The 24,746-nt window shown below is 34.6% G+C and overlaps 2 protein-coding genes across 17 annotated transcripts in view; one reads left to right on the forward strand and one right to left on the reverse strand.

Moving 5' to 3' along the window:
- LOC128240714 (vacuolar protein sorting-associated protein 8 homolog) overlaps positions 1-15,748 on the reverse strand; it is a 53,184-nt gene extending 37,436 nt beyond the window's left edge. For 2 of the 3 annotated variants that reach the window (XM_052957483.1, XM_052957482.1), the window contains exons 1-3: positions 15,685-15,748; positions 634-851; positions 274-364 (exon numbers count right to left, since the gene is read on the reverse strand). In XM_052957483.1, coding sequence (XP_052813443.1) covers positions 274-364; positions 634-851; positions 15,685-15,741 — 366 coding nt within the window. In that variant the 5' untranslated portion in view covers positions 15,742-15,748. The remainder of the gene's footprint in view (positions 1-273; positions 365-633; positions 852-15,684) is intronic. The other variant, XM_052957484.1, reaches the window with a different exon arrangement.
- Positions 15,749-15,940: 192 nt separating this feature from the next.
- Positions 15,941-24,746, forward strand: part of LOC128240255 (thioredoxin domain-containing protein 6-like) — a 40,068-nt gene continuing 31,262 nt past the window's right edge. For 10 of the 14 annotated variants that reach the window (XM_052956799.1, XM_052956796.1, XM_052956809.1 and 7 more), the window contains exons 1-4: positions 15,967-16,043; positions 17,248-17,296; positions 19,007-19,124; positions 23,434-23,537. In XM_052956799.1, the coding sequence (XP_052812759.1) occupies positions 17,294-17,296; positions 19,007-19,124; positions 23,434-23,537 (225 nt within the window). In that variant the 5' untranslated portion in view covers positions 15,967-16,043; positions 17,248-17,293. Of the gene's footprint in view, positions 16,044-17,247; positions 17,297-19,006; positions 19,125-21,803; positions 21,908-23,433; positions 23,538-24,746 lie in introns of all 14 variants that reach the window. The other 4 variants (XM_052956797.1, XM_052956810.1, XM_052956803.1 and 1 more) reach the window with 3 other exon arrangements.

The following is a 24,746-nucleotide window of genomic DNA, read 5'->3' on the forward strand; positions in this document are numbered from 1 at the left end:
GGGGGGGGTAGAAAGGGGACATACTTTGACAATTATTAAAATCAGAGGTATGGGCCTTGCTATACATATGCTGTGGCAACATGTGTATAAAGTTTCATACAGACATTTCAAGTGTTTTTTTAGTTTTTGCAGAGGTTAAAGTTTTTGCACCAATGGTGACATCAAGGCTATCACAGTGCATAAAAAAACAGAAGCAATATTAATTACTACCAGGATTTTCATGCTAGTATATTTCAATTAGCTAAATTCATTTAATTCAACTGAAGTGCTTACAGCAGCAGACTGAAGCTGGGCAGCCACTTTCTGCAGTTTGCTGGACTTCAACACAGACCCATGAATGGCTTTCTGTTTCCTTACTCTCCTCCTTAAACGAAACAATTTAATTAGTATTCAGTGAAATAAATAAATGAATGAAGTTTAGAGTTGTTTTACAGTGCTCCAATCATGATTTGAAAAAGTCAGGGTGAACGATTCAGATGGCAGGCACTTCAAGCCATGCAGAAGCCAGTTGGATGAGGTTTTACGCCAACAAGTTTTTTTTATTTATTAAAATTATCATGCAAAAATACAAACAAATGCTATCATATTACATAAGTTATATTCCTGAGGAGAAAATTAAAAAATACAACCCACTTTTCCCACCTAGTAGGTTTATCAGTCAGTGAGCTGTCATGACTGGACAGTGAGGATGTATCCTGTGACTGGCTGTCCTTGAACGCCTGTACTGTAGATGGGATAGAGATTTCATCTTCCTCCAACACGGACGCTGTCTCCTCCTCGTTCAGGATACTCTCTAGTGTTGGAGGGTTGTCAACTTCTGGCAGGTCAGACTGGAACTCCGAGTCATCAAACTAGAAACATAACTTAAGAATTTAGGACAACTAATTGAAACAACAAACCATAGTTCTGTAAAAAAAGTCTGACACAGGTTTTTTAACCACAGTGTATAAATACAGACCCCATCTTTTGGGCTATTTTGGGAAGATGACCTAATGGCCATCCTGGTAAGGGAACCTTTTTGCCAAGAAATCATGGTTTTTCTTTGGAAAAAAAATATAAAAAAAATGAACGAAATTTGACTGATAGAGATAGGCAGCTGTTCTGAAATCAGCATGAAAAGATTTATATTGGACAGTTCTTTCAAGAACAAATTGACATGCCAAACAATGAACCATACATAGTTAAATCTGATGAAATGAGAGTGTACTGTACCAAAAACTCTCCCTCTTAAGATCATTTTAAGTATTCAAGCCTTTGTCTTGACGTCAGACAAAACTGAGAATACTTGTCATGCCGTAGGTCTTCTTCTTCTAAATAAAATAAATAAACTTTGTGCCTCAGGTTGATTAGCCTTGAAGTTCACTGTTGGTGAACTATATAATTTGGTCAGGACAGCTGGGTTGTGCAAGTAAAACTTAAAATGAACAATAAAAAGTTCTGCAAAAAATCACTGCAACAGAACAGCTGAAACATAGATGTAAACTGGGAGTATCTCAGCTTTTACTTTACAGTCACTATAAAGAGTGAAGAGAGGCATTCAATTTTAGAAGGGCTGCACCAGAAGTCACATTTTCTGGATTTTATATCCCTTAACACACATTATTGTGGCTAAAAGACAATGATAATATATCTATAGACCGCAGGGTGCACCCTGAAGTGACAGTCTACTGTGGGAGTCACATCTGATACTTTATAAGATGTCGGATAAATATTGCAACAATTGCAGACTCATATCAGCCCCTACTGTCACAGCTTGGATTATTACCCTTTAACGCTTTGTTACAAATCAGGGTCAGGGTATTTCGGGGTTCTTGGGCGTGGGTAAGGGTTACAGTCAGAAAAGTTTACGATCAATAGTGGGCATAGGCAGGTAAGGCATGTTGTTCCACTGAATGTTGCATTCTGTTTGTGTGTAAGGCTACTACAATGCTGTTTCTACTAAAGACAAACACATGTAATAGAAAAGTTTAGTTTTTTTTGTGTGGTAACATACACAAGACAGCCACCAATTCTATAATCAATGCTGGACTCCCTGAATTCAACATTATATCATTGGATTATTTTTCTGCAAAATGAATGTTATTAGTCAGGGCTTGAATTTTTTTTTTTTTGATACCAGCAAATTTTTGCGAGTGCTTAAATTATTCAACTCGCAAATCCTGAAACTCACTCCAATATTTTAGTCAACCCTTTGTGTTTGCTAGGAAAAAATATGGTATATGGAATACACGTATCTAAGGCATCAGTTTAATTGAATTATCATGTAAATGTACATTAAATGATATCATTACTGTATATATGCAACACTGACAGTCCAATATTACTCTCTCTGCCCATAGGGTAATACATCAGTAATACATCAGTGATTTGAATTCATCATGCAAAAAAAAACTTAATATCTATTTGCTTGTCTTCATGAGACAGACCGTGTCTCGATATGATTATCACAAATTACTAGGGATGCAAACGAATGGCAAAATTGATATTCGAATATTCGGTAATTCTTTCGATCAAATATTCGAATATTCGATAACCAAAATACATCTTTTCGAAGTTGTATTAAACTATTATTATCATTCGCTTAAGTAATAGCCAATTCATTTTGATCCTTCTTTGTCGTAGCAACTACGCGCCGCGGACCCTGATTTCCCCATATGAGCCTCTGAAATTCCCCATTTTTATATAGAAAACGGTAATTCATTATGAACAATCAAAAATCAAAATCGAATAATTCCGCTGCCTTCATATTGTGAAACAATGTGTAATTAGATGGATTCCTAATCATATGGCGTAATGAGCCAATGGAGGGTCTTTCCATAGGACGAGCAGTCTCGTTCTGGGATAGACCTCTACCTTATATACCAAACCAACTCCGGAACTAGTAAAATGATAAAACGAAACATTTATGAATTTGATTCTTCTACATCAATAGAGGCAATATATCCTAAAACGCTATACTATACAGTAACATTTCAAAGCAAGAACAGTGCATCGAAACATGAAAAACAGTTAACAGCACATACATCTGCATTATTGTAGCAAATGCCATACATAGTATCACGGCAATTTGAGCAATGTTGCATAGCTTAATCTGCAACCAAGACAGCACATTAGTGTGAAGGCCGTTTCCTTAAATCCTTAATTGGCAAAGGCATTGGTGTCACTTGTCCAATAGCAAGTTGTAAAATAACGGGGACTTTTTATAGTACTCGGCGATATGTCCCTAAATGACATATGACGCGTGTTTAGTGTATTGTCATCACATTCACACCTCTGGCATTAGGGACCAATCATTGTAAAAACATGACAAAAGAACTAAATACACAATTGCAGCCTTGTAGGTCAAAGGTTTTTTTATTTTATTTATTCAACATTTTTTTTCGAATATTCGAATACCGATTTTGCCATTCGAATACCAAACGTTTGATCGAATATTCGAATATTCGAATATTCGTTTGCATCCCTACTAATTACCGCCGCCAATAATGGAAAACAAAAGGTCAGTCCAGTCTACTAAACTGTTTACATAGTAACGAGTACCTGCCACATAGTTCACAAGTACCTGCCAGCGTGCAGAACAATAATCTACGTCACCACTTTCCTGTGTTTATCGGGAAAAGAAAGTGGACAATTCTAAAATTAGTTTTAAATCTATTGTGCAGAATTCGATCACCGATTATGTTCACATCTCTTACAAGGATTCCGTGTATGAAATTCGGATTTGAATCCACTAGCCCATTCAGGCTACCAGATAGGAAATTTTACAAGCCTGAAACCAATTTCACTAGCCCAAACTTAAACACTATAAAGTATCACTCGTTCGGAATAATTCTTGAAGTTCTAATACGATTCTGCAACGATTCTGATCTGATCCCCACCGCCCACCCCATAAAACGTAGATAAATTAATAGTCATACATACAATAGTTAGGTCATCAAAAGTTCAGTAACAAATAAAGTTTTCAAAATGGTAAAATATTTTCTGAACATTATGTTGGCTTTGACAAGGATGCATTGGATAACATTATCATTTATTAATGGAAAGAATTATGCATGTACTCAAGGTTCTGTTTTCCAAAGCATCCTTGTCAAAGCTGACATGCTCCAGCGATTGTGCAATGACATTTTTCTCTTTTCAACTTTCAGTTTCACTTTCAAGTTTCGGAAGTAACAACAAATATACTTACTTGATGTTTATATTGCCAATATTCCTATAATTGTTCTTTAAAATAAAAGTATAAATCAAACATTCATCATATAGCTTGAGCCCTGAACCACAGAGTAATTAGCTTTTTGATCATCGTAAATTTCAGCGAATACGACTTCACCGTTGCCAAGGCGACTTAGTCGCTCCAGTCGCCTTGAAGGACGCATTCTTGAATAATAAGGCTTTGCGTATAAAAAAAACATGATGCATTACGCGTTTAATTGGCATGTTGTTTTTTAAATCACATTGGCATGGGTTTTTTTAAATTACATACGGAAAAACAGTAGCCCATAAATTTCTGTGGAAAATCGGTAGCCCCAGAAGAAATATGGTAGCCTTGGGCTATGGGCAACCGCGAATTTCGAACACTGAGGATTGCATATTTTCTGCAAATTTTGAACTCTCAAATTAACTTGAAATTCAACACGCCTTTTCCAATTTTGACTAGCATTTTGCGAGTGTGCGAGTGCTAAATTAGAGCCCTGTTAGTGCACAGAAATACTTCCAAAACATTTAATAACACTTTTGACAAGTTAAATAATAGTAATGTTCTGGTATTCATGTTAAAATTAGATTTGTCACTTGTGAGAGAAATGCACGGCTGTCCTCAACAATGCATGCGCTTGTAAGAATGATATGTTAGCATTATTGTTTAAGGGCCGAATTACTGAATGTAATAACTGTACGTTTACGGATAATTTTAACGATTTTTTATATGGGTAGTTATTCCGATCGGGATTCCAGGTTAGAGCATTTAGCATCTAAAAAATTAGCATCTAAAAAATATCATAAAAACAAGAAATATTACCAGATTACGTTATTTTATATCAGTTCCATACATAAAAAAGTCATATCCTACGAATAAGAGTTTGACATGTTTTTTCGTTTCTTGCTGTCAAAGCATATCGATATATACATGAAGGGCACCTGCAAGGTTTCAGGGCACAGTTTTAAAACAATCGGAACATTTCGGCCATGGCCGAGTTGTTACGTTTGTATTTACCAGGTCTATCTCGAAGCTTGTTGGAGGTGGCCAAGTTATTACAATTGGGTCGAGTTGTTCCGCTTGGCATAATTGTTGTCTGTGTCAGTCAACTTTTGTTTTATTGGAAAGGTAAATAATGTGTTTTAATGCATTAAATGCTTGTTTTGTGCAAAATAATCTCTCACTTACATCAGGGGTCATCCTAGGTTCAAATTTTAGGGAGAAGTGACTTCTCCTTCAGCTCAATTTAGGGAGAAGTGAGACAACTTCAGGGAGAAGTGTGATTTCGCATGTATGTACATGTGCCTTTAATAAAGGGTTTTGAAATAACTTGTTGATTATTTGTTAAAGAATATAAAGCATTGTATTTTCTAAATTTTATTACATCCATTTAAAATAAATAATTGAATGGCATATTTAATCACTAAATTTGAGAAATAAAAAAAAAGAACGGATCAAGTATATGCTGTTAATTGAAACAAAGATATATACATTATTCAATATGAAACATGACATTTATAATGTGCTTTAAATGCAATACCAAAAAACATCAAAACAGTTATATATATTTAACACAGGAATTACATGCAGTTTAAAGCATGTACAGTTTTCTCACTTTTTCTTTCTTCCACTTTCTCAGGGCCTTGCCAAAGTCAAACAATTCCATGCTGGAGCCATCCTCAGATATTTTCATCAAATCATCCATTGTTTTACTGTTCAATCGTGTGCGCAACCTAGACATTATGCGATTTTGTGTGGAAAAGCCCCTCTCACACTTCACACTACTCATTGGCAACACAGCAACACATTTAAGAAGTTTGACCATGTTTGGGTATTCCTCAAAGTACTTCTTGGCAAAAATAGTAGCAACAGCTGAAAATGGCTCATTTTTATAGGAACACTTTACAAGATGTTTATACTGACTAAATTCAGACACACAGTCATCAACACTACCAAGATGTGAACTGTACTGCTTAACCAAACACAGAAACTCATCATTGCCGAACTTGGCCACAGAGTCACATTTCCCTATATTTTCAGGAACAAGAACTTTCATTGCATCAATAATACTTGAATCCTGAAATCTGCTTTGAAGGTTGTCAACAATCTTATTTACATACAGAGGAGCCACCCTGTCCAAAAGGTTCTGCTGCTGTTCATGGAATCGCAATTCTGGTGTAAAGCCTGGAACATCCTCCTCCTCATTTTCAGAGCCACTGTCTTCAAACCCTTCAAACATGTGGTTTTCATCTATTCTTAGGTTAACTGTAAGTAATTTGATAATCTTCCAACGAACGGCAGCACATCCATCATTAGGTGTGTGAAGGCGATGAAGCGGAATTGGTTAACTTCAAGAAATAATCCCTTAGCTGATGCGTCAATTGTCGCTTCGCATTCAAGGCACATAACGAGAGCCGGGTATGAGCGGTAAATGGCTTCAACCGCAGCTTCCATGCTAAGTTACCGAACAGAGTGCACCTCTGCAAATTTTAATTCAGGCAGGTTCAGGATGGACTGTACAACTCGAAGTCTGTTGGACCGTAGTGCTGAGTTGCTAAAGTATTTGAACACATTCGACACAGTCTGTGCATAATTATTCATTTCAGAGATATCCCTAGCTGCCTGAGATGTGGCAAGTGCTGTTCTGTGCACAGCACAGTGGACACCAACAAGGTCTGGTGTGTGGTTACGCAGCAGTGTGACCACACCTCCAGTTCTGCCTGTCATGACACTGGCACCATCAGTGCTTACACCAACCATCTTTCTTATATCAATGTTCTTTTCCTTAAGTTCATTTAACACAAGCTGAACAATGTTCACTGCACAAGCAGAACCCATTTTAATCTGTCTATTGGACAACAATGTCTACTCAAGTCCTTCATCACCAAGAAATTGTGCATACATACATGTAAGCAGCCGTTTCTTATTTGCATTGTCAGTGCTTTCATCCAGCACAAGTGAGTAAACCTCTGACTTAATAATGGCACTGATTTTGTCCTCTAATATAACAGAACTAATGGCGCTTTGCTAATAAAATTGTTAACATTTAGTAAATAAATATGAAATACCATCGATATCATTTTTTTAATCTTATTCTTTATTGAATATTTTTAACAGCTTTTTCGTTATACTTACATGTTGCATGCTGATCATGGTTTGTTGTTTTTGCTGGAACCTCATGCCCACGTACGTATGCATTATCAAATTTAGCACTCCTACATAGAGAGCAATGCCAGACACCTTTATCGTCTATTTCATACCAGTCATATGATTTCTGACTGTTAGCTTTTTTGAATTTTCTCCTCGGAGAATTTTCATCATCTTTCTCAAGTTTTCTTTTGCTGTTGGGCTTGGGCAAATCGCCCTTTAACCACGATGAAAGGGACATATATTTAGCAAGCCCGTAATTTCGATGTGAATACTACAAAATCTATCAAGATTGTGATCAATTCTTCATTCAATTGAAAATATATAACATTTGTTATGTAATATACATACTTTCTCGAAAACTGCGATAAACTACGCTGCCTTTACATTTTAACTCATTCCATGTGTCTCTACGTGAAACAAAACAACATACATATTGCAACTAATTAGCGCTGAAATACCTACCTGTTCTCTTAGACAACACCGACTTTAACTCTTGTGATCAGTAAAATGTGCGAAATATCCAAAATACTTGTCAAAAATCAAAGGGCAAAAACATGAAAAAAGCCGGCGAAGTTGATTTCGCTTTGATGTTATAAAATAGCAAAGTCAATTAACACAGAGCGAAGTTTTCGCCCGAATCGCCCTCAAAGATGACCCCTGCTTACATGGTAAGATATGAATATAAACCTTAAAACCATAAATAACTTAGCTTTATACAATTTCAATATTTTTCAAAACACACCCGTTTAGACGTTAGGGATTGGAAGAATCCGGTATAACACGTCTATTATTTTAGACTACAACGGGTCGGTGGAATTACCGAAAATCCGAAAATCCCTGTAAATACCGAAAATCCCTTCCATTCTCTGAGGTATATAGCGTTTTCTTTAATACGCCCGGATTTACTACATTATTGTGTTCGAATGTTGTATGCCGTAATTGTTGGAGGTTGGAGAGGGGTGGGGAAGCCTGGGGGTGGGGGTCGTGGTGACTAAAACCCGGGACCCCCTTTCATTTTCAAAAGTTCGTACAAAAGAAGAGTATGCGAGGAGGTTCTTACGCCGTTCCTTCAAAACTGCATTGTGTTTTAGTGGGTTGTATGCTGTATATCTTGCTGGTTGGAGAGGGGTGGGGGAGTCGGAGTAGTTGGGGTGGGGCAGGGAGTGATTAAACCCCGGGAACCCCATTCATATATCTAAGTACATACACAAGAGTATGCAGTATGGTTTAAAACTGTATTGTGTTTAAGTGGGTTGTATGTCGTGGTTGAGGTTGGTTGGAGAGTGGTGGGGGAGTCGGAGGAGGGGGTGGTGGCTACGAAGAAGTCTCAAATACTACTTTCACATATCTCATTTCAAATTGTAGAGGTAAGGGAGGGTAAGGTCGTACCTTACCGTATGCAAAAAAGTATGCGAGGGTGTGTACGCCGATATTTAATACTTCATTTTGGTCGTCCTGTATGCCAAAGTTGTTGGTGGGTGGAGGGGGGTGTGGAAGTCGGACGAGGGGGGTGGCTTAATCCCGGGAAGTCCTTTTAATTTCATATATGTTAATGTTTTAACAACTAGTTCAATATCACATTTTATTGTGTTTGATTGCTATAATTTCTAACTACAATTCATATGATACCCAATACGAGTATCGGACGGTCATTCACATGAAGCCAGAAAACATTATAGTCAAATCACAATGAATAAGGTTGTATCAATAGTAGAAATATTACCTTTGAATCACTTGTACATAAGAAAAAGAATATCTAACAATTGTGTGCCTAATTTATACAATTGTTCTTATGTGTATCATAACGATTTGTATGTGTCTCAACTGTTATGTGGAATCGCTTGGTATGTTTCATTGCACAATCTCGCGAAGAAAGAAATGCAAATTGTACAATTTCACATAAATACCATCACTGTACCTAAATGAGAATCATCAACATATTTTAACATTTGTCATGACAATGATAGGAAAGTGTATTTAATGAATAAAGGCTTAATATAAGATAATAATATCATAAAGCATACTATTTAAATTCATACATGAAATATTCGTCTCAATATCGATATGGACATGTCATTGTGAGATATTGGTCCATGTCTGATACCTATCTGTAATGACACCCCGCTGTGACAGATTCTTATCGTGCGGTCAGTACTTGGAACCATGCTGTCACTGATGACTATAATACGATGTGTATTGAACCCCAATGGCGGTCAGGTTCAAAGCGGGATGCTCCTGTGAACCAGAAATTAAATCTTGTATTTACACAAAGGAGTATTTGAAGATCAACTTTAAATATTGACTTATAATTATAAAAGTTTTGTTCATCCTCACCTGATGTGAATATTTTTTTGAATGTATTTATGATTCTATTTCATATTATGTATAACCTATGTTATACCATGTGTTTGTTTATTTATTATTCATTTGTGGTTAAGAAGATGATGTACGTTGTACAAGTCTTAATAAAATATCTGTTCTGTTCTATTTACACGAAGGTAACAAGTAAGAGTACGCGGTGTATGAGAGAAACATCTGAAGTCGGAATATTTATTTCTTAATGCAATGCAGTTCAAGAGTACATTGCACGTCAGTGTTTCTATTTATATATATATGTTGTTTTATCAATTATATTCGTATTGTTCTTGGTATAATAATAGTACAATATAGATTTAGTGAATACATTTTAGGAAAAGCGTTGTAAGCATTTGCTTTTAAAGAAAGCGAATATGGATTTTAAAATTGGCTAATTAAAGTCGGAACACCTTGAGAACGTGATATGTTAAATTTCACGTGTTTGGTAAAAAGGTGTGAATTCGCAGTACCTAATGAAAGCGCTTGTTGATATATCAAAGTTAGAACCGTGTAATGAATGTTTGTAGCAGAATTAACACCTTGGCATGGCTTGAGCACAATCGCCAGATTGTCAGTATATATAAAGGTGTGCTCAAATATATTGCATGTATGTTGTGTTCACTCTTGTTATTAAAAATGAAGAAAGTTGCAATTTTCGGGGACAGTCACGTCTGGCGACTAGGCGCATTCTGCAATGAGGACCTCAAGGTGCGTTGTTTTTTCATGTTCACTCACTATGTACAGTAAAACCTACCTTCCTATTTAGTTAGCTTACATCGGCGATTTATACGTGTTTGTTTCTAGTTGTCATATAACTACGTAAATGCTGATGTCGTTGCCTTCATCATGTCCAGCTACTTACGAACTAACCCCCAAATTTACTGTTTTTTACCATATCTGATAGGGCGCCTCATATGGGAGATCATGTGACACCGACATACCCGAAAAAAGCGTGTTGAAAATTACCAAACGAAAATTTCCCATTATATTGAGTAACATCAAATTCATGCATAGGCGCATTCAATTGTTTGTTGTGGATTTACTGTGCGCCATTGTCCGGTACAAAAAAAACATTGTCATTTTAGATGTTATGTGTTTTATTGTATGTCATTTTGTTCATATAATGTGTTTTTGAATTATGTAACATTTTGTATCATTTTTGCTCGTGCCATGCTGTGTCTACTCTGGAAAACATGTCATACCTTTTGAAGTGCTTGCGCGTGAGTTTGTTGCTGCAGAGACTTGCCGTGAATCCCATTGTAGGGAAACTTCAGTCTCACTGAGGTGGCATATCTCTCAGCGCAACTCGCGTCACAAGTGCAACTACTCCTTTTTCCAAATTACGTTAACCTTTTGTCGTCGTCGAAAACCATGCGCCAATAATAAGCAATCATAGCGGCTAGCTGATGTCAACATGCACTTTTATGTCAAACGATATACATGGTAAATTCAATTTTGGGGTGTACCATTTATGTCAGAGCTAGACAATCGGTGAGACCCTTTTAAGCGCGTGAGTTTGTTGCTGCAAAGACCCGCCGTGAATCCCATTGTAGGGAAACTTCAGTCGCACTGAGGTGGCATATCTCTCAGCGCAACTCGCGTCGCAAGTGCAACTACTCCTTTTTCCAAATTGCGTTAACCTTTTGTCGTCGTCGAAAACCATTCGCCAATAATAAGCAATAATAGCGGCTAGCTGATGTCAACATGCACTTTTATGTCAAACGATATACATGGTAAATTCAATTTTGGGGTGTACCATTTATGTCAGAGCTAGACAATCGGTGAGACTCTTTTAAGCGCGTGAGTTTGTTGCTGCAGAGACCCGCCGTGAATCCCATTGTAGGGAAACTTCAGTCTCACTGAGGTGGCATATCTCTCAGCGCAACTCACGTCGCAAATGCAATTACTCCTTTTGTAAACGGCCAGCAATAAATACGGTTAGCTGATGTCGACTACATTTACTGGGATGAATTATTCCATAATCATCGCTTTATGATAAAATATTTCTCTATATCGCATCAACAACAAATAAATAAAAATAGTTCAGGAAAAGTTCATGAAGAGTTCGAACTTGCTCGACAACATGACATGTTACAGGCATATTTTCCTCGCGTTTCGCTTTCGAGTCTTTGAGGTACGCATGAAGTAACAACTGTACTTCAAAATGAAAAAAAGGGTGCTTATGTTTTCAGCTTATGTCCCCCTTTAGGGAAAGCGGAGACATATGCATTGACGTGACATTCAACAGTACTGCCAACAATGTCACACCATTATACCTATCTTTCTAGCCATGGGTTCTTTGTATGCTTTGATTGATAATTGACAGTCATTATACAACTGTTTTGTCAACTCAGTTTTACATCTTGTACATATGTTTTATTTATTTTGTTTTATACACTGAATGTTCAGGCTATCATATGTGTATTTAACTTCTATTATTATACATGCTTTACATTTGCCACAACCCTTGCGCGTTAGTGCTACATTGCTGCTGAAGAGAGCCATTACATAGCTCTCTTACGTGGACTTAAAACATTGCATTTCTGTATGATTACTAACCCATTTAAATGCTGGTGTGCCTTTATGTGAATAGTTCTAAAACGGGATATTAAGGTTTACAGAAAAATGTTTGTGAGCTAGATAGGTCTATATAACAAACAAGGTACAGTTCACGAGTACTGTCATAGTGGCAAGACGGTTGTTAATTACCTTTAATTCGAACATATCACTTTACGGTCATTCCCGTGAATGTTTCGGCAACCTAACTGTTTTCGCAGAATAGGATGATTATTTCAAAATAGGTATCGATTTCTTTCGGGATTAATTGATGAATATTTTTAACATTGCATAAGCAGTCCGTCTTAAAATAATACGAAATGAAAGTCCATAAGGAAGGGAGGTTATTTTCAATTAGACCAATTTTTTTATGATTTTTTGAAGATGCTGTTGCATTTCAATGTTCTCTGAAGCTGTAGTACGTAACAAATTAGGAATGTGTTGAAACTTCTTCAACTAAATGAGGGTAGGTTTTGGGTGGGGGTGGGGGATGGGCCATGACGAGAGCGTGTATATATAATACAAATCTTTGGTCCAATTCAAGTCCACATTCATCCTGCCATAACTGAACGCTCTCATATGGTCGAAAATTAGCAATATCACTTCGCTTAAGATCATCCTCTTTCATATAATATACCACTTCGTGACATATGGCATTATAATAACCGCCTACTCAACCCCCGAAGGTGAACAGACCTCGGCTTACGCCTCGGTCCATATACACCTTCGATGGGTAAATGGCTGTCCTTATTATGTCATATGGCCCTCAGTGGTGTATTATATTTAATTTCTTTAATATCGTAAACACTGACGTGCAACGTACTCTTGAACTGCATTACACTAAGAAATAAATATTCAGACTTCCGATGTTTCTTTCATACACCGCGTACTCTTACTTGTTACCTCCGTGTAAATACAAGATTTAATTTCTGGTTCACAGGAGCATTCCGTTTTGAACCAGAACGCCATTGATTGGGGTTCAATACACATCGTATTATAGTCATCAGTGACAGCATGGTTCCAGGTACTGACCGCACGATAAGAATCTGTCACAGTGGGGTGTCATTACTGATAGATAACAGACATGGACCAATATCTCACAATGACATGTCCATATCGATATTGAGACGAGTATTGCATGTAAGTATTTAAACGGTATGCTTTACGATATAAAATATTAGATCATGCCTTTATTCATTAATAACACTTTCCTATCATGACCAATGTTAATATATGATGTTGATGATTCGTATTTAGGTGCAGTGATGGTATTTAAGTGAAATTGTACAATTTGCATTTATTTCTTCGCGAGATTGTGCAATGAAAATTACCAAGCGATTCCACATAACAGTTGAGACACATACAATTCGTTATGATACACATAAGGACAATTGTATAATCAACTCCCGCTTGATACCAGTTATTCACCTTTCTCGACACACAACTTGTTCACAATACACAATTAATTATTATTTATCGATTAACTTATACAGCACCATTTCTATATACACGTTCAAAGGCGCTTTCAACAATATAAACTGATAACTAATTACAAGCAATATCAATACAAAAGCTATTAAACAATCAATGTACGACATATTAAAAATCAGAAAATCAATAAAAAAATATAATGTGATATCAATTGAATTACTAGTTTGAAGTTAAAACATTAAATATCAATATCTACGATAACAAAATAACTCCAGCCCATGTAAAGTACACAACTTCTGTGTATCTCTATTACCGTCTGCTGTCTTATCAGATCGCAAATTTAAGTGTCTTGCTGTGCGGTGTCATCCAATACAGTACAATTTTCATAAACGAAACTGAATGAATAAATCTTGTTATCATACTTAGTTGGTTTTGATTACGTTTAAGTCACCCCAACACCCCTCCACCGACTCCCCTTCCCCTCTCTACAACCAACTATGGCATACAAGCGATGACACTAATAATAAGTTATTACTCCCGGCGTACAAACCACCTCGCACACTCGATGTAAAATGAAAGGGGGTCCCGGGTTTCAGTCACCACGACCCCCACCCCCACCCTTCCCAGGCTTCCCCACCCCTCTCCAACCTCCAACAATTACGGCATACAACATTCGAACACAATAATGTAGTAAATCCGGGCGTATTAAAGAAAACGCTATATACCTCAGAGAATGGAAGGGATTTTCGGTATTTACGGGGATTTCCGGATTTTCGGTAATTCCACCGACCGGACTACAACTTATAAATATATGTCAAAACTTCTATCGGGTTTATATGTGAATGACATCAACCATCTTTTTATTTTGTAATTCTGGAACCTACCGAACCAATTGATAGAAGGCAACATCCGTTTTTGTTGTTTTCTCAATATTATCCCACCCACCAAATTAGCTACAATAATGAGCGATCAGGGATACTTGTTTATTATTTTGACATTTCATGTGTATCCCTGTAACGCTACAACTCTCTACCATTTAACACTGGACGAAAGAATATATAGTAATATTATGCATCGATGTTGATTAATAATGATATAATTGTTACAAATGTACCTAACAGTGATCTTAACTGGGTTGGATTTGTCGTTAGAGTCGTTATTTTCACATAAATATACTCTGGGTCACGAAATGAGCGTAGGAGTCCACCATTTTATATACATGTTGATTTTTATCGAATAAATTTGTACCCATCCGTCAATGATGGTTAACCCTGTGCGCAGTCACAGTTATCCTCCCTTTTCTATGTATTGTGCAGAGCAACGCAACAGTGTTCAAAAATGGTGATACCTAATCATCATCATCATCATCATCACGAACATCATCATCATCAACTTCTCCCAACTTGACCCATCAAACACGTTAGCGTTCAGCGCATTGAAATGGTTGCATTTTAATAGTGTTATTTAACCGAGCCTATTAACGACCAAAATATTCGAAATCCTCTACCCCGTTTCATACATGTACACAACCTGTCAGATTTGTCCTAGATTTACAGATTAATGGATACAATCGATGCATGTAAGTGCATTATGGTATCTGAACATGTTTTTTTTGGCATAATGACATAAATAAATGTGTGTTTGATAGTAGGCAATGATATTTTCGTAGAAATTTGAATTTATAACAAAGATAATTTAAAAATTGTGGCCGCGAGGATCCTCTGCGCAAGGCCCGTTTGCTACTTTTTGCTGGGATGGTGGACGTCACCAGTCTGCCATAGTCTAAAAATTGTCAAAAGACTGGTTGACGGCCATTTAGGTGGACTACCCACCAAATTACAAACAAATAAGTTAATAAGTAAATAACACTCCCACAAACGAACACATCGCTGTAACTTCCATAATTTTGCTGGCAGAACTATGACAGCCATCAAATATTCAAGGAAATACATTTTTTAAACGATTGCAATCATTATGATCATTTTAAGTAAGTATATGACCTCAATATCGAAGTTAATTTCGTGTTTTCCTGGGTCTGACATCGATTCCGACGCCATTTTTATTTTTTACGTCACGAATTATAACAGACGAAATAATGCTCTGAGAAAAACATTTCGAGTGTTGTAAAATGTTAATATTCGACAAGAAAGAAACACAAACACACATATTTTTAATGATATTGTGGAAAACTTTATGTTAATTTCGTAAAATATGTAATAAATACTCGATTAATTTTTAACTATTTTCGCTAGAAGCCGGAAACCTAAAACCGGAAAAGCTCGTTACTGTGGTAAACATTCGCTTGCAGGTGCTTGAAGTGTTGCTTCTAGTTTTGGCAAGTTTACAGTGATTTTTGAAGGTATGCCTTTACACTTGTTAAGTTTAGTAAAAACATTATTGTTAAATCCGACAATTCTAATCTTAATTATAAGCTGAGTGTCATTTTGGTTTGCAAGAAAATGTATAACATAAATAATCATGCTCAATACTTCTGTTAAACTTGACAACTTTTATCCAGTCATACACTGATACACTGGTACCAATAACAGAACTAATTAAACTTTTAAGATCAAGGTTTGTTGGGCATAAAAATACATGTATGGAATTGATTTAAACCTCAGTGATTTCAAGCACAGATAGGATTTGGTTAGAGTTGGTGTGATTGTAACCTCCATGAGCTTCGCCAAGTGATTTTCAAAATCCTTCTTGTAGTCCTAGTCCATATAAACAGCCGCATTACAGTCTTCGACAATTTTTGTTTTGGGACTCTACATTAAGGGGAACAAAATGAATGACCGAATGTTAAAAAAGTTCCCTTAATGCGCAATTTGTGGTCAACAATTTTTGCTCCAGACCAGGGGCGGAATTAAGGCAACAGGGATTTCGAATATTCAATTTGTCTTAATCCGCAGGTGTGTCCCACAATTTCTATATTTCATTAATGTCCTGTTGGCATTTGCTGATAAAGAAAAAGGTACAATCAGATCTGGGTGCAATGCATGTACATATAGCTGTTTTGGAATAGGCCCTTCCCTGGGTCTTTTATGGGCCAGGGAACAGCACTGACCCATGGGAGGCAATTTTTTTGTAGATTAAAACCAGTACTGAGTTCTCCAAATTTAATGTCTCATAAAGAACAATGGGCTGAGGAGTTACCGGTATTCTTTTTAATGTCTTCAGTAGAAGACGTGATCCTGAAAAAAGTAAAAAGAGTGATCCTGAAAAACCTCCTTTCCTAGGCTGTAGGGGCGGTCATAACCACTATGATATTGGGCAGACAGTCATCTAAATTAGACTTAGATTAATAAGCCTAAACTTTTAAAACAATTATATATTTTTAGATTTTTTTAGACCGGTTCAGGGATTGAAGTTAACATGTATTGTGCTAATTTGACCACTTTTAAAACATTGTTTGGTGCTTAAAGATTTCTATTATTTCTGGGGGATATTTGTTGTATTTATTTAAGACATGGATATGTTTTATTTTATACCAGAGGAGGCATATAATTAAACATATTGTATACATGCAGTAATTGTTATGGTTTTTCTGTTTGTATCAATAGATCTTGAAGCTGTCATCCATCTGATATTTTTGTTCTAACTTGAACAATGGTAAACATAAAACCTTGTCTTTCAGACCCTATAAGTGTATGATGCATTTTGTCATTTTATTTATAGACAAAGTTACATAGTGATAAAAAATTATGTTAATATTTTTTTACGTATTTCACTTTAAATCAAATTAAATTAAAAAAAATAATAATGTTTTCAATCTCAGATGTAACTTTGTTTTTACATGACTATGGTAATTTTTCAGCGATTTATGAATACTATTTATATTCTAAATGTTCCACCTGAATTTATTTTGAATTGGTACATTGATAAATGCATTTGGTTAAATCTATGCATATACAATAATGAATGAACATGATATATAAATTTTCAAAAATTAAGAAAAAATACACATTTAGAATATTTTATGTATTTACAATTGTTTTTTTGCCTGTACTTAAGTCTGCAAAATAACTACACAAAGTTAACTTTGCGTGATAATATATCTAAATATTACAAAACAAACTTAACCACTTATAAGTTGATGTCTCAAACATAATCTAATTAAGTCATTGAAATTATAAACTTTTGGATGAGCAAGCCTATATTCTTATACTCAAAAGCAGGCATTATTTTAATTTCATAATTTTTAAATCTTGATAAGATATTACCATTATAATGTTGCTGTTTTGCAGATTTCACGCATGCTTCATACTAAAAAGCTTTTCTATTCTAACTATTTTGAAGACCAAACACTTTTTTGTACAATTTCTCGTCATGAATTTAGTTTTGGTATCACCTTTGACTTTTGTTCATAGATGTTGCGAATAAATTGGATTTAAATCTTAAGAAAAGTTTGCTCTTACATTGTTTGCCGTAAGCATAAAAAAGAAAACTGCAATTGCAGTTCTAAACTGAACATTTATTTTTTTATTATATTCATTTGTGCTATGAACAAAGGTGTCATTGATGTTACAGATACTTTTCACTTTTTAGTTCATTTGTACTTGTGCAATGATAAAATTTAGAACACTTCACAGAAAGATTTTTTCTCTTTTTCAGCATGATTTTTATGAACTTTAGATATTTTGCACCTAAATATATTTTATTTGACATCAATACAAAATTATCTGGACTGTTGGGGTTGCTTCCTGATTACAGCGGCTAAATTTTCACAGCAATTTTTCTATGTATACCCGGGTACTTCCTGGGATGTGTCTCCTTTTTAGTTGTCTTTACATAAATGTGTTTCAGTAAAGTTTTAAATACGTCAAATTTTAAATATAAGTGTATCGCACACAATGTTTTGTTTTGCATTGCTTATGTCAAGCTGTTGTGCGGCCTTCAAATTATTATATTTACACAATTCTTGAGTAATGCTTGTCAAATATTGTGCTGTGTGTTACTTTGATTTGTAGGAAAACTGGTAAATTAAAAACGTGAGACAATACATAGACTATCATCTCTATTTTATGACTACTTATTATATTTTGAAACAGTCCTTTGGATCCGGAATACATGTTCATTGTGCCTTCTTTACAACATCAATTATTCTTGAAATACCTTAAATTATAGATCTGTGTTTTTGCATTCTTTCAAATAACATCTCTGCCTGTGCTAAAAATTAATAATAATGTTATTATATATTTCTTAAGCATATGTTACTCCTTAAGAAATATGAAATAGCTCTATGGTGATTATATAACACTCCTATTTCATCACAGTCATATTCTTGGAAAATAACATGTGATATCTTCTATTATTTCACAGACTGAAAAGAAAGGCGGAATTCCAGGTATGGCAAGAAAGGGAAAGGAGATCGCCCTCCAACAGGAGATTGAAACACAGGAAGAATGGGAGGATATGCTCTCCAAAGAGGGTCTCTGTGGTAAGTGCTATAGCTACTGTTATTGCATATATATACTGAGATATTTGGGTTATGTGGAAAAACTACGGTTTTTGCATAGTGAGATATTTGAAGAAAGTGGAGAAAATGGGCGTAGGTCTCAAGAAGCGGAGAAATTTGATGTTTTATCGTAAAATAAACAAAAGGCTGTAATTTTAAGCAAATTTCTTATTAGTAAAAAAAATTGGAATATATAAATTATAAAATATTTGAGTTGACATAGAATGGATTGTAAAATATAACAGAGAATCTGATCCCTATTATTTCATGAAATTTTCAACATAATAAATCATATATAGATTTTCTTTTAAGATGTGATATCAGTACATAACTTCATTGGTATTGAGTTTAATTAACCTTTCTTTTTCAGTGATTTTGATTTTCAGCATCTTGCCACTGTAAGAATGAAATATTAAGAATATCCCACTCTGAAATTTTATTTCAGCAATATTTTTTTATATCTATTAAATTGACAAATTTTCATCTTCTACATTTAGTCGTAGACCTGTACCAAGGCTGGTGTGGATTGTGCTCGGGAATGAAGGGCAATTTCCGTAAAATCCAAAATGATATTAACGATAACCTGTTGAGGTTGTACGGCGTAAGTAGGCTAGAAGCGATAGCTAAGCCCGGGCATGACTTGAGAAGTTTGTTCCCAATTATGGTGGAGTTGAATTATTATTTGTTTGTATGATTGTTTGATGTTAAAATCCCATTGTTTGATAATCCTGTTGTTTTTGTTTTCAGTGCAATTTTAAGCTCGTCTATTTTTTGAAGAAAAAATAAAGGATTAAATTCAGGTGTATTTTGCAAAAGTTTATACATTTGGCTATAATCCAAAAGCCTTAAGTTATAATATAAATTAATTTAAATTACCTGCAGTCATGTTACCAATCGCCAGAACATAATTATTTAGAAAATGTATATTATTTTTTTTAATTATCAAGACCCACAACTCTTGTTTTATTACCCAGTAATTGTTGAGTTGTGCCCCTTGACTGACTAAGAAAAATAGACGAGCATTAGCATCTTCTATTGGTGCCCTTGTTATGTTGACTATTGTTTCTGTATCATATAACATATACTATTTTGGGCTAATTTATGTATTCAATGGTATTATATAAGTCTTACTGGCACGCTTCTATATATGGACACTTAACCTAATTTATTCTTAAGTTTTACTTTATAATAGGCTTACATTGTGAATTTTAAACAAAGGAAGAAAATAAAGCTAGATACCTTACCTATAAACCCTGAAGATATGATTTGTCACTGCATAAAGAGTATTTAATTACAAGTAGCATTTTTTGAGTCACCATTTATAACATTTTTAGATTTAAGAAGAGTTGACTCCTCCTTGTTTATATCAGCAATTTTTTAATTTTATGACATTTATTTTGGTCATCAGTTTGTGATCTCCATAATCAGTTGACTGTATCATGTATGTAAATGCATGTAAATGATTTTTTTTTTTGGCATAGCCAAAATGGTTGAAAATTTTCACTGAATGTGTGCATGGATGGTTTTTGAAAAAAACACTCACAGTTCTCATTGACATCATGCATGTAAATGTCAGGGTTCAGGGTTACAAAAATGTCAAAAAAATGAATGTCGTTTTTTTCAGTGACTGATGACTTTATCAACTGAAGTTAACATTATATTTTTCAGTGACTTTTGATTGCCAACTGAAGTTTACATTGTATTTTTCAGTGACTTTTGATTGCCAACTGAAGTTTACATTGTATTTTCCAGTGACTTTTGATTGCCAACTGAAGTTTACATTGTATTTTTCAGTGACTTTTGATTGCCAACTGAAGTTTACATTGTATTTTTCAGTGACTTTTGATTTCCAACTGAAGTTAACATTGTATTTTTCAGTGACTTTTGATTTCCAACTGAAGTTAACATTGTATTTTTCAGTGACTTTTGATTTCCAACTGAAGTTAACATTGTATTTTTCAGTGACTTGATTTCCAACTGAAGTTAACATTGTATTTTTCAGTGACTTTTGATTTCCAACTGAAGTTAACATTGTATTTTTCAGTGACTGATGTTCACCAGCTGAAATAAACATTGTATTGTATAGTGACAGATGTTTACCAACTTAAATTTAGCATTGTATTATTCAGTTACTTGAAGTTTACCAGTTAAATATAACGTTGTATTTTTCTACCAGTTGTAGTAAACATTGTATATTTCAGTGATTGGTGAATACCAGATGAAGTTAACATGGTATTTTAGTGACTGATGTTCACCAGCTAAAGTTAACATTGTATTTTAGTGACTGATGTTCACCAGCTAAAGTTAACATTGTATTTTAGTGACTGATGTTCACCAGCTAAAGTTAACATTGTATTTTAGTGACTGATGTTCACCAGCTAAAGTTAACATTGTATTTTAGTGACTGATGTTCACCAGCTAAAGTTAACATTGTATTTTTCAGTGACTAATGTTTACCAACAAAGGTTGACATGCCGTGATGGTCATTTTCAGTGAATGGTGTTAACTAACTGGAGTAAACATGGTATTTTTGCATGTTTGATGTTTACGAATAACATTAACATTATATTTTTCAGTGACCGATGCTCCCACCACCTAAGATAACATTGTATTTTTCAGTGACTGATGTTAACCAACAAAGATTAATGTTGTATTTTTCAGTGATTGATATTTACCAAGAATGGTGTGGACCATGTGGGTCCATAATGGGAACATTTAGGAAAATTAAGAATGAACTGGGAGACAAACTACTAAAGTTTATTGTTGTAAGTCAACCAAGCTGGTTGTTGATTGGCTAACATCTAACATGTGACCTGTTTCTGACACAGCTTAACATAGGATTTGACTGCTTTAAAAAGGGAAACACTGTGATCATGCTATTTTTATGGTTGATGGGTGCACCAATGCATATTTGATTAGCTTGAATTTGAGCCCATGTTTTTTGTGCATCTAATGATGTTGTTTTGGCTCAATCTTAGGTTTAGGCTGTGGGTTAAAGACTTTGCTTTACGTATGAGCTATTTCCCGCACTCGATCCTTATGCTTTTATATTTATGCATGATAATTAGTTCATGTACAGTCATAATGATTCTCAGATTAAACCACATTGGTCAGTTTGCTCCTAATACAGGTTGTTAATTGAGCAACTTGGTCATAATTGGCTTTTGAACCCCTTGTATATGCTCATTATGGTATTATCTGCACACTTCTCCAATCAGAATACATTATTACCTTTCAACTAAATGTGTGATATTCCAATCTCACATGTTTGTATACTGATGCAATAACATCAGTTTGTTATTGTTTAGGCCTAAAAAAAAATGTCCGTTTCGGGTAACCTGACCCTACCTATAAAAATGCGCCGGCCCTAATTATTTTTTACCGTTTCTGAGAAAAAAAATCGTTAGCGAATAGAGAGTTACGAAGGGCAGATAAATGCGAATTGGACGCTTGCCGAGATATTGTAAAACGCTCAGACGATTTAGATTGGTATTATTTTGTTATACGTGTTTTGATTGGTCGTGCAGTATGAACTTACAACAGATTTTGACAAAAAAAAATAATAAAATTTTTTAAAAAAATCCCTACCTACCCTACCTAGAAATTTTGGGAAGGTTACCCTAAACAAACAATTATTATTTTTTTGCCTTATCATATGTTGGGACTTCGTTATATAACAATTAACTACATATATATTTCTAACATTTCAACTATGAAAATAGGCTCATATATTTTATCTGAAACCTTCTTTATCTATTTTTTGGTTTCTTGTTAATATTTCTTCAAAATTAATTAACTTTGGAATGACATTAAAGTAATATATATATGTGAGTCTATTATTTAAAACCAAAGCTAATGGCAGTTTTTATTTTTGCAGAGTTCAGCTTTCTGTGTGAAAGTTTGCTGTGCCATCACATAATTAATTCAACCCTTGCACAAATGCATGACATTTTCTTGTTTTTTCCTGAAATTTTAACAGTGACCTTGACCTTTCATGAACATTTTGTGAATTGTCTATTTTATTGTGACCTTGAACTTTATTGTTTACATCAAATGTTTGTTTGGTTTGGGTGTTGAAGAGACCTTGACTTCGAACTTATCAGTTTGGAATTGCTCTCTCCTTCAGCTATGCGACCTTGACCTGAGCATGCAAATTTTGAACTTATAATGAAAGCAAGGCATGTTGTCAATGCAGGGTGTTTGTTTTACACTAACAGTGACCTTGAATGACCTTAACCTTGTTATGTGTGTGTTTTGTTTGTGAATGTTGCAGTGTTGTGTTAAATTTCAGTGGTTGATGTGTACCAGGAATGGGCAGGACCAGTTAAGCCCCTTATCACGAATTTGCGTCGTCTAAAAAATGAACTTGGCGATGATTTGTTGAAATTTTTTGTCGTAAGTTTATAACTTTAAACGTTAAAAAGTAGGCCCTATACAGAAGGTAGATGCACCATTGTTTTTTACTTATATTCTTAGTTAGTAAATTTAGTCAGATTTCTTTACCCCAGAGATTCACCTGCGCTGCATGTAGTAATGCTAAATTAGGGAGATGGTTATTCTGAAAATCAAATTTTCTTCATTTTGGAATCAATATTTGAAAAGGTTGATTGTGATTATGATTTAAATACATTTTATTTCTTTCTTCTTACAGTGTATTATTATTATTTGCTAAAGCTTAATTTATTGAATCATTAAAAAAGGAATGCTTAATTTTTTTATTAGTTTCCTGAAAATGAAATAATGAATTATCTATAAAATACTTTGCTAGCTTTTGGTTGCATGCAGTTTCTTGATTACTATTAACATTTCTTTGATTTTAATTCAGGCCCTTTAATTCAGAAATGATAAAATTGTGATTTAAATCTTTTTTTAATTTCTGTTCAGATTGTGCAAGTCTGTGGACCTTTAATCTCAAACTATAAATAGAATATAATGTTTGAAAGTATATCAATTTTGATTTTAATGTAAAATGTTAGTAATAACAGTAAAATGATTATACATTTTACTGCTTTACTAAAAAAACCTAACAAAATCGTCTCATGCTTGAAAATTTTAAATAGCTATACAATTTGCTAACTAATCATTTGCTGAAAATATGGCTTACATACTTATAGCTTGCTTTTTTCACTATGGAATATTCCTTTTCTTGCATTTATTATCCCTTCCATTCTTTTCCACATAGATCTTGTTTATGTAATTATTTTTCAGCAAAACAAAGGACCTTGGACAGTTTTTATATAATTTTGCCTATTGATGAAATATGAACTTTCAAAAATTGATTGGTTTAATAACATTTTGATAGATAAATTAATTTCTTACACGTTGAAATATGGAATTGCTTTAGAATTGACCATTTAAAACTATAAGAAATATGAAATAACATTAGAATTGTTCATTGGAATATAGGCAGACACCTTTGGAAGCATCCTAGGAAGGCACTGATTCACTATTTGCTATGCTTTGTTGTGTACTGTGGGTAATTTGGCTTGGAAAACCTAATCATGAATAATAAATGAGGCAGTTTCATTGGTTTCGCAAGAAAAACTTCAGAAATCTGACTCTCACATATGCACAGACACTCATACTTAAATGTTTCCCATAGAA

The sequence above is a fragment of the Mya arenaria genome, chromosome 7 (genome assembly GCF_026914265.1).
Source record: "Mya arenaria isolate MELC-2E11 chromosome 7, ASM2691426v1".
Taxonomy (NCBI): domain Eukaryota; kingdom Metazoa; phylum Mollusca; class Bivalvia; order Myida; family Myidae; genus Mya; species Mya arenaria.